Genomic DNA, 11,835 nt, shown 5'->3' with positions numbered 1-11,835 from the left:
CCTTTTTTGGGTAGCGGTGGTGGAGGGCACCTTGGATTGACCTTGGATCTACTTCAGGGGACATTTTTGAAAATTTTTATTTTTAATAAAGGACTTGTCAAAGACTGTCTTCTGTCATTTATTAACTACACCTTTTTTTGTGACTGGGTAGCAGTACCATATACCGCCTATTCATTCACATAGGCAGGGGGGCCGGGATCTGGGGGCCCCTTGTTAAAGGGGGCCTCTAGATTCTGATAAGCCCCCCAGGCTTCAGATCCCCACAACCACAGAACAGGTTGTGGGGAAGAGGTCCATGTCCCCATCAATATCAGCTCCCAGCCCAAAGCACCCCCCCATGTTGAGGGCATATGGCATGGTATGGTTCAGGAGGGGGGCGCTTGTTCGTCCCCCCCTTATTGACTTGCCGGGTTGCATGCTCTAATAAGGGTCTCATATGGATTTTGGGGGGACCCCCATGCCATTTAAAAAAAAATTGACATGGAGGGTCCCCCTCAAAATCCATACCAGACCCAAAGGGCTTTGTATAGATGGGAGGGTGGACACCAAGCTGTTTTTTTTTTTTTTTTAATTGTTGGGCAATGCTGACAATTCTTTTCACATTCTTCTGTCGGCAGGGAACTCCACTGACACCAGGAACATGAATGAATGTCTCACTACTAATACCGCGTGACTTCATCATATAACTCATGCCGGATATTAGTAACTGAGCGGTATCTTCATACTCAGATGCGGTAAGAGACACCTCTCAGTTATTCATGTTCGACGTTCATGGTAGAACATTCTGTAGGTTCGGATGTTTGACCGCGACCTGAACAGGGGGGTGTTCGGCCATCACTATTTGTGGTCTCAGGATTAGTAGAGTTGTCTTGGCTATTGCTGGTCTTTGTCTCGTTACATTTCGGAAGTTGATTGGTCTCACCGGTCTGTTGTTCCTTGATGGGTACTTTGTATAAATCATCCTCTTTGATTCTCTTTCCTGATTTTTTGAGCTCCATTTGTATCATTTGGTGTCACCGCCCTACTTAAAATCACTAACGACCTGCTAACCGCCAAAGCTAATGGTCACTACTCAGTCCCTCTGCTCCTCGACCTCTCCGCAGCCTTTGGCACAGTCGACCACCCCCTCCTCCTTGCTAAACTGCACTCCTTTGGCATCAGGGACTCTGCACTCTCCTGGTTCTCCTCCTACCTTTCCCAACGTTCTTTCAGCTTTACCTATAATGCTGCCACCTCCCCCTCTCTGTTGGAGTCCCCCAAGGCTTTGTCCTCGGACCCCTCCTCTTCTCCATCTACACCTCCTCCCTTGGCAAGCTGATACACTCCCATGGCTTCAACTATAACCTCTATGCCGACGACACACAAATTTACCTCTCCACCCCCTCACTCTCCGCCCGCATCGCCCACCTCCTGAACGACATATCAGACTGGATGTTGCTCCATTTCCTCAAGTTAAACCTGTCCAAAACCGAGCTCCTAGTTTTCCCCCCAGCCCGTGCCCCCCCTCCATCCTCTCCATCGCGACTAGCAACGCCACCATCAATCTCACCTGTGACGGAGGAAAGGCAAGACAGAACACACAGAGTGGATGACAGACGCACAAAGCTTTATTGAGACAAACAGACGGCAGTCCTTCAATACAGGAGGGTGGCAGAGAGGGTGGATTTGCCACTAAATGGTAACGAGGGGGCCCCACCCACTTATAGTCCGCTAGGAGAGCCAAGGAGGTGTCCCTGTAACAGGGGTAGTCCGACACAGGAGAGGGGTGCGAGGAGTCACCACCGCAACAGTTCAGGTAACACAGTGGGGAAGCAGGTACTCATGGATCCAACAGGGTGCCTGGTCTCCCAGGGGAGAAGCAGAATGCAGGTACCTGTGGAGTCCGGATCAGGCGGGTGGCCTCTGGCTTTGGCAGACGGGCTGTGGTAGTCTCTCCCCCTTCTGTGGGGTCTCTGGCAAAAAGCAGGCAGGCTGGGATAGTCTCTCCCACTTCTGTGGGGTCTCTCGCAATCGCAGGCAAGCTTTCTCTGGTTGTCTCTTTCCTCCTGTGGGGTCTCCGTGAGGCTGGGGAGTAGACTTGCAGAGTCTAGTCCCAAAGGTCTCGCCGAAGCTTGAGATCCTTTGCAGACTACACACTGGAACACTAGACCCCAGGGAGAATCAGGCTGGTGACAGGGACATCCTGGGGGGCAGGGATGATGCCTGCATAGATGAAAAGCAAGTTGGGAGGTGTGCAGAGAGCTCCCAGCCAGCTGGCCGGGAGGGAGGGGGACCAGAGTAATTTGATTGGCAAGTTCCAATACCGTGACACCACCCCACACGCCAAAGTCCTGGGTATCACCCTGGACTCAAACCTTTCCTTCCAACTTCATGTCCAATCACTATCAAAGTCATGCAGGCTCCCCCTCCGCAACATCTCCAAGATACGCACGTTTCTCACCCCAGACACTACTAAACAACTCATGCACTCCCTCATCTCACGCCTGGACTACTGCAACTCTCTTCTCACTGGTCTACCCAAACAAATGCTATCCCCACTCCAGTCTATCCTGAACTCAGCGGCTAGATTCATCTACCTCACCAACTGCTCCACATCTGCCTCCCCCCTCTGCCAATCCCTTCACTGGCTCCCAATTGCCCAACGCATTAAATTCAAACTACTAACTCTGACATACAAAGCCATTCACAATGCTGCCCAAAACGACATAACTGACCTGATACCCAAATACCACCCAACCCGTGCCCTTCGCTCCTCACAGGACCTCCTACTCTCTAGCTCCCTTGTCTCCTCCTACCACGCCCGACTGCAGGACTTCTCCAGGACTTCCCCATCCTCTGGAACTCCCTACCCCAATCCATCAGACTGTCACCTACTCTCCTCACCTTCAGGCGCACCCTGAAAACCCATCTCTTCAGGGAAGCCTACCCCAACCTCACCTAACAACCGATCTCCTCCACTCCTCCTACCGCTCCATCCCCCACAGCCACTTCCTCCTGTACCACTATCCCCTCCCTCCTAGATTGTAAGCTTGAAAGAGCCGGGCCCTCGAACCCCTCGTGTATTGTACTGTATTGTTTCATGTTCTGTCCCCCTTGCTACTGTACAGTGCTGAGCAAACCCTTTGGCGCTATATAAACACTGTATAATAATAATAATAATTATCTCTTCCCTCAGTTGAGTGTTTTCATGTAATTGTTACATTTTAGACTGAATTTCTAGGATAGATCTGTAGGGGGTTTTTAGTGTTTTTAGCTCTTCTCTCAGCTTCTCAGTTACATTTTTGTCACCTGTCTTTGAAGTTTTTCTTTTAATTGAACAAAGTCTCTCTCTAGCTGAGATTAAGATTGCAATTTTTGGATCCTTAGATGCACTTTCTGAACGAACCTGCAAATCGAATCCAAGCATTCTGGTTATCAACTCATACTCCCACCAGGCATGGATTGAGCAGGTGAACCCCATAATAATACATGAAAACCTAACTTCTCCTAGGAGACTTATGGCTCTCTGGCAGAACTGTCTGGATACTCCGGTACTCACTCCCCATACTTCATTTGTCATAGGTTTTTATAGGTTTACCTTTTTTAGGCCCCTAAAAATGGATCCAGCCAATTGTACCCTACTAAATGGTGACTACATTGGAGGCCGATACTTGGTGTATGATCCTGTAGACACAGGCCTACTTGAACGGAGTCAGCTCTCTATGTATGTACTGGAGAGAGTTACTTGCCATGTACAGGTGAATTGTTCTACGTTGCTTCTTTTTTCTCTTTTCATTTGTTTATAGAAGGTAACAGTGACACCAGAGACAAAGCAAGTTATTGTTCTGTATGATCTGTAACATTGCCACAACTGCTTGTACATGAGAATGTATGACTGCATTGTCTGGGCTGAATGTTGGATATACTGTGTGCACTTAAAAACTTAAATAATACAATTTAGTTATATATATATATATATATTGTGAGAACTAGCATCAAGCACAGCCACTCGCTTTCTCGCTTTCTTATTTTTAAGGGCTGTTATTGCCCAATTTTTTTTAAAAAGAAAGTTCCATACAATATAGGTTTCCCACACAGGTGTATCCACCATCAGTGCAGCAGAAACAAAGATGTAGCCTCCTGGCTCTCTTTAACAGCAAAATTGCTCAGGCTTTATGCCTCGGTCCTCCTGACCATTCACATACAAAATGCTGTACTTTGGTTAGTGCCCCTTCACAGCATTCCTGCTTCTCCAGCCCACAGGCTTGGGCCCTGCCTGCTCTGTCAGACTATACAGTGCCACCATGCACACTTTTGGCTGCTTCTTTGCACCCACATGGACTCCTTGGAAGGGTGGAGCCCAGAACCCTGGTCCTGACTCTAGAAGAGACCCACACACACCTGACCAGTCAGTCTCCTGGCCTTTTCCAAAACCTGGTCCCAGGATTGGATATTTCCTCCCACCCAGATCACTGTGAAATCTCCAGGCTCCAGGTCCCAAACAGAGTTTTGCAAAGAACCGAGGAAATTGAAAACACAGTTCCCTCCAACTTAAACAAGTACCCTGGAGCCCCTCAACCTGCCTTGCTGAGAATCCTGGGAGAAATATCCTTTTTACATAGTGACAAATCACCACACTGTCACTATCTATCTATCTATCTATCTATCTATCTATCTATCTATCTATCTATCTATCTATCTATCATCTATCTATCTATCTATCTATCATGATGTACATATGCTTTCTATGTCAAACACCTGTATCCAGATCTAGGCCTCCAGGTCATTTCATGTGGCCCTTGTCTCTTCCCCCACCTTGTCTCAGCAGTCGGCAGCAGAGAAGAGAAGTCCTCTGCCAAATCCTGCACCACTACAGGACACCCTCATCTCTGCCTCCCACGGTCTTAGCAATCGTCAGACTCCGGTAATTGACTCCACTCCTCCTCTGGTCCTCCTCCAGACCCTACACTTTCTGCTTTCCAGCTCTGCCCCCAAAGGAGGTGCACGGTGATGTTAGAGAGGGTGTGGGGTTCTTGACATCAGATGTAATGGGAGGTTGAGGTGCTCTGGACATCTAGTATTACAGTTACAACTGGAGCTTTGAATATATATATATATTTAATAATGGTCATTAAAAATAAAAACCAACTTTAGCCCTTTATATAGAATTCTGATTTTTATTTTTTTTGTACAGGTGGATTGATGAGCCACATTTTCGGTCATGCTGGTCTTCGTGAATACAACTCGGTCACATGGGAAACCAAACATCTGGGTGTCTTAATTGACTGAAAGTTTTTATTGCAGTTCACTGGAGGATTCACACAGGACACAAGTCATATCAGTGTTCTAAATGTCATAAGTGCTTTGTGTCCTCTTCAACACTGATCCAACCTCAGAGGACAACATGAGAAAAGTAATTTCAGTGTTCTGGATGTGACAATTGCTTTACAGTAAAGTCCAACCCATGTATACATAAGAGGAGTCATTTCAAGTGATTTCTTGTTTGGAACGTGACAAAGATTTTACAATGGAGGCAAAACATATCACACACCAGAAGGTCCACACTGGAGGGAAGCCATATCAGTGTTCTGAATGTGACAAAGCTTTTACATGGAAGCCACAGCTTATCAGACACCAGAGGATTCACACTGGAGAGATGCCATATCAGTGTTCTGAATGTGACAAAGCTTTTACATGGAAGTCACATCTTATCATACACAAGAGGATTCACACTGGAGAGAAGTCATATCAGTGTTCTGAGTGTGACAAAGTGTTTACACAGACGTCACATCTTATCAGACACAAGAGGATTCACACTGGAGAGAAGCCATATCAGTGTTCTGAGTGTGACAAAGCTTTTACAAGGAGGTCACATCTTATCACACACCAGAGGATTCACACTGGAGAGAAGCCATATCAATGTTCTGAATGTGACAAAACTTTTACAAGGAAGTCACATCTTATCATACACCAGAAGGTTCACACTGGAGAGAAGCCATATCAGTGTTCTGAATGTGACAAAGTGTTTACACAGAAGTCAAATCTTATCAGACACCAGAAGGTTCACACTGGAGAGAAGTCATATCAATGTTCTGAATGTGACAAAGCTTTTACACAGAAGTCAGATCTTATTAGACACCAGAGGATTCACACTGGAGAGAAGTCATATCAGTGTTCTGAATGTGACAAAGCTTTTACACATAAGTCAGATCTTATCAGACACCAGAGGGTTCACACTGGACAGAAGCCATATCAATGTTCAGAATGTGACAAAGCTTTTACACAGAAGTCAGATCTTATAACACACCAGAGGGTTCACACTGGAGAGAAACCATACCAAAGCTAAGAATATGACAAAGCTTTTACAGGTAATTCCAGGCTAATCTGTCACCAGAGGATTCACAAGCTTGAGCTGCATAAAGGAAACTCCAGAAGAAGGGGCAATATTAAAGAATTTGCAGCTGTCCCTTTAGGTTCACAGGCCCAATGTCTTCCCACAAACTAGGGAAGACATGAAAAGACAAAATGCTACTTAAAAATAAATCTGTGAACAAACAGGAATGTAGTGATCGGATGCATTGGGTTTAGTGCTTATGTTCATCAGAAACACTCCTAGAAGGCCTGTGAATATTTTACCTTTGGACATTTGTTCCCATGTGTTTTCTTCATTGCCAGAATCTGACCAACCAATACATGACCAACAATGCCTCAGTACCAGAGTCTAGGATGGGTCCAATGGCTTCTTGCCAAGCCTCTGAAACCTCATTAGGAGAGTCCATTCCAGGTTCTTTTGAGAACTGATACACCATAAGCTAGGCTGAGGGCTCCAGCTAAGCCCACCTTGTCCACACCTCCCATTACATGTACCACCTCCTCTCCCATGATCAATGCCTCCTTTCCATGTTCCATCTCCTCTCATGGATGACAGCTTTGCAGGCAGGTCTGTAGCTGAGATACCAGCCAGATAGAGGTCTCTGTTTGGTTAGAGAGTAACTTCTTAAGCTGGTGTAGGCCTTCCAACATGGAGTTAATGCTGTTTTAGGGGACATATTCAACAGTACCACCTAATCCCAGCTGACCACTTGTGTTTCATCTGGTTTTCTCAAAAGGGATTCTATCAGGTGAAGATTGGATGTCCTTGTTATCTTTTTTTTTTTCTGTCCAGCTATTGCTCATCTCCATAAACTATTCACACGGTACAACTGCAAGAGATCTGAACTTACAAAGTGCTAAGTGTGCGGTCATATTCCTACCACTTCTTCTGGGAGACTGAAATTCCTCTTATTGGGGTTCACCTTAATGACTCTGAATGAACGGGTTAAGACATTGGCACTAAAGTGTAACAATGGGCAAAATCAATAATTACATAAATGGTGCAATCTGTAATTAGCATAAACATTTTTGTTTTTCCGAGTCTCCCCTTGTAACTTTTTTATTACCTGTTGACCCTCCCAGTAGATCTGTTTTTTTCTGCTTCTTGTAGAAGGCCAAGCTATTTGGCAAAAATGAAAGTTGGATGGTTGGGAAACTCCATATAACACTGCTGGGGGTGCTTACAACTGTCAACTTCCATTCATATGGGGGGTTGAACCTTATAGAAATCCTGTTGCTGTAACTGCTGTAGAAGCGTTAGCTGGAGTTGGACTTTACTTGTTGTGTGTCTTCCTTATAATCTATCTAAGACTTCCCTGTATAGGGTGACAACGCTGCTGTGTAATGTTCCTGCAGAATGATCAGGGTTGTCACCCTGTTACAGAAGGTGGGAAATAACAGATCTACAGACAGGACCAACAGCTGATACAACTATGTTGCAGAAGGAACTCTGGGAATGCTAATGACAGATTGCATTACACATTCAGTTAGCAGACTTCCTGCTGTTGGTCTTCTGTTTGAATTGTGTTCTGATATTTACTGTCCTGCTGTAAAAGGTGTAAATGATTGCCCACATGTTTCCTGTAGTAGCAGGGACTACAACCTCGTATCAGGAATAATAGTATGGGTACTTACCCAAGGGGGGGTCAACTTTTTGGATTTGGAAGAAACATTTCACATTTCTTTCCATTAATGACACCGACAAGGGGAGTCTCACTTCACTAACAATAGGAGAGCCAATCACAGGACAGTAACATTTCATGGTTTCTCAAAGTAATTGCAGAATGTTTAATCCCCATTGGTCCAATGGATTCCTAGTCCTTCCAGATAACATTTACTTCTTGTGTGGAAGGAGCACCCTAAAATGTCTTCCCTTCAATTCCACCTATAGCTGTACTTGAGGTTATGTTGCCCCTCCCCCCATATCTGTAAGGGAAAGCCTCAATTTCTCCCAATACTCCCCTGGCCTTCCAGTGAGAAGAACCATTTTCTATGGATTGGAGCTGCTTTATGCAGTGAGCCCTTCATAGACGGGATGGGGAATCTAAGATAAGCAAGATGAACCAGTGTACTGGAGTCATGGATCAGATAACCAATGACACCATTGATGTTATAGCAGAGCTGACAGCAGAAGTGGCTCCACCACCTAAGGTGGTGTCACAGAACTGCATGGCAGCTGACTATCTCTTGGAAGACCAAGGTGGAGTCTACAAACTGGTGTCAGAGAGTTGTACATTTATATTAGATCATGAGGATCTCAGAAGGGGATATCTACACAAGGTAAAGGAGTTCCAACAGGAACCTGGGTGGGAGGAGGTGGGATCCAATGTTTTGGGTGGGTTTAGTTGGAACCTGGTTGAGTAATATGGTGGGTTTGCTTCTTAAGCCATTAGTCGCTATCATAGTTTTGGTTTTGAAATGTTATATATTGCTGTATTTTCCTTTACTGCCAGAGTTTATTTTGCTTTTTTTTTTAAGTTAAATTCACATTTTAGGCCATATGATTAGTTAAAACTCCAAACATTTATTTTATTTTCTGAAATCAGAGACTGGAGAATATAATGGTGGTAGTTGCCATTTTTCATGTCACAGAATATTAGTACAGCTGTTTATCAAATACATATTTTCTGTAAAAAACACTAAAGATAATGTTAGTTCACAAAGAACACAATATATGACCCAATTTGTTTGGTGAAATATAAAATATGGGGTTGGCATCAAGTATATAGATACCAAACATGTCAAACTTTACAAATTGTGCGTACTTGTGAAATGGTGACAAACTTCAGAACCAAAAATTTTTCAAAGGTGACGCTTTAAGAGCCTTTATAGGTTATCAGTTCAGATAGTTATCCGTGAATGTTGGCCTCAGAATGATTGTTCTCACTCTCACTTGTGCAATGATATGTAAAATGTGTCGTGTGATTTGTTTTGTGGGTTTTTATTTTTATAGTGTTACTTTAATTTTTGTTCAGCTCTTTTTTCAGTCTCTTTAAAGAGACATCAGAACATTACTAGAACCCTAATGTCACCTCTGTACCCCAAGAAAGATGGTCAAGCACAGATCATGCCTAATCAGCTCCTTCCCAAACCATAGTGACTGGAGAATGACAGCGCTGAACCCAGAAATGACATAATCTCCCACCTCCCACATTCATTCACTGAAGGGGAGATCAGAGATCAGATGTTTGCTGATCTCCTTCTGCCCTCACCACTGACACCCACCATGCCTGTCTTGGGCTTGCAGGAGGGACAGCTGAGCCCGGTATACATGGTGGGGGGAGGACCTTAAGTGCGGCTGAATCACTTCCACCAGAAAGCTGACAGATGGCCTAACAAATGTAGACAACCCCCGGGTGCTGTAGCTATAAGGCCGTGCTGCTGCTGATGTAAACCTTACATTGGCCGGAGTGAAAGGGTTCCACTAATGTCCATCTGCTAAATCTGTATCTGAGTAGACCATAGAAGCAGCATTAGAAAGAAATGTGAGCATGGCTTCAGTCAGGCGATGGTCCTGGTGGTCCTGGTCTTGTTCTCCTTCAGGTCCTCTCACCTTGTAGATGGTGACATGGACTTGTGTGGGAATGAGTAGGAGGGGCTCGGGGTTCTCTTGTACTCAATCAGCTTGTTATGGATAAAAGATGAAAGTGTCTTCTGGGAATTTACAGGGATTTGGATGTTTACAGGGTCACATAAGTGGGCGGGGCTGGTATTAATGAGGGGTGTGGCTTGTGTTAATGAGTTTCTTAGCATAGATGATATAAATGGTATAAATAGATCCTTGAAATGTAAACAATCTATCTCTTTCCTTCTGTTGTTAAAGTGTCACATATATATGATGAATAAAGTTGAATTATAATTTCATCACACAATACCGTGGTCTGGGTTCTTCTACAAGACATCCACCCAAATATGTCCTCTTCCAGTTATAGGGGTCTGGTGGAATGGGACACCAGCTGATGGTATCTCTTAGGCCCCTTGTACATGGGGGGTCCAGCCCCTGTGGGTGCAATGCTGGCATTATAATACACCTGGTAGGCACAGATACAGCGTCCAGCCCCGCTGCCTGCAGCCTGTCAAAGTCTACACTACAGCTGGACGGGGCTCAATGCTGCACCACGTTTACCTCGTGTTTAGGGCGCTCCGTGTTCAGGGAGAAATGACCGCCATCCTGATCAGACAAAGCATAAAGAAGATGTATGCGGTGCAGTCTGCTTCTTCTACTGTAGGGGGCACCCAACCAGGGGGACATCCCAGCCTAGAGAGGAAGTCGGGGGACACTTGGTTTCTCTGTGGTTTCCCGGTTCCTGGAGACTGTGTGGAATGAAGGGGTCCATGGAGTCCTGGAGACATTTTTAATTTTTTTGTTTACATGTTTTAAAAACCATTTATACCTTAAAATTACTTAAAACCCCCAAATATTATATATATTTCTTCACAACAGCAGACACACTAGAGGATAAATTGTTAGTAGTTCTGATGTTTTATGAGTTTTATTATTTTACACAATATTAGTGCAATGATTTATGAAAGGTACAATTTCAGTTAAAAATACAGTAAAGTTAATTTCTGGGACATAAATGTAATTTATTATCTAAGGTTTCAGTAAAATATAAAAGATACATTTCCCCGCCCTGAATATAATGGGATCCCACATAACAGTCGCTGTTCATATTCAGAATTCCTTTCTTACAATGGGATCTTGTGTCCGGATAAAGTCTTTTATAGATCCCTTGTGACATTGTGTTCTCATTGTAAAATCCTAGATTTGTAAATCTGTCGCTGATATTTATAATGGTTTTGTCCAGAAAAAGAATGGAGTGATGTGGAGAGATGGAAACATATGTATAGATGAAAGATTGGTCTGTTGACTCCCCAGAGCTCCTTTCCATGAGAGATGTTTGTTTCCCCCCCAGAGCTGAACAATGGTACGTTCCTGAATGGCCAGGCTGCTGGTTTGTTGAATCCAGAGTCTACATACAAGATGCCTCCACAGTGTACATTGATGGGGCTGGGAAGGCTGGTACATGTTGTTCATTTGCTCCGGGTGCAGGAGATAGGACAGAATCCCATTGTTGCCGGGTGTCCTCGCTTTCCTCAATTCTGTACTCACTTCATTTACAAAAGCAAACTATGTGAGTGGAGAAGGTGATTGTATCCGGCTGGAGCTCAGACCTGACAGGGACTCGGGATTTTGGGCCTCTTACGTCTAAGACAAATATAGTCTGAGTTGGAGAGAAGATAAAATATCATTTCTTCTCAGAGACATTCTGAGGGGTTTTCCACACTTTGTAATTGCTGACAATTCTTTTGTGGACATTCAGCTGTCAGTGGGGAAACCTGCCGACAGCTGAGGAGTCATCGGTTAGGGGTGTGAGTGCCTGATTTCCAGCCAATCATTAACAACCAGATATATTTCACACAGAATTCAGATCAGTCTATCAATTGTCAACAGATGAGAATTCTAGAGAATTCAGAGAAAGC

At 44.5% G+C, this 11,835-nt stretch overlaps 1 protein-coding gene across 1 annotated transcript in view; it reads left to right on the top strand.

The window, feature by feature from the left end:
• The first annotated feature begins 4,706 nt into the window (after positions 1–4,706).
• LOC149441613 (uncharacterized) overlaps positions 4,707–11,835 on the top strand; it is a 235,497-nt gene continuing 228,368 nt past the window's right edge. The window contains 2 exon segments of the mRNA XM_089657113.1: positions 4,707–4,711; positions 5,431–6,306. Of these exon segments, the coding sequence (XP_089513239.1) occupies positions 4,707–4,711; positions 5,431–6,306 (881 nt within the window).

The sequence above is a fragment of the Staurois parvus genome, unplaced genomic scaffold, assembly GCF_062004578.1.
Source record: "Staurois parvus isolate SC_StPar_1 unplaced genomic scaffold, SC_StPar_1.0 ptg000965l, whole genome shotgun sequence".
Classification (NCBI taxonomy): Eukaryota; Metazoa; Chordata; class Amphibia; order Anura; family Ranidae; genus Staurois; species Staurois parvus.
This window is presented reverse-complemented; position numbering and strand designations above follow the sequence as displayed.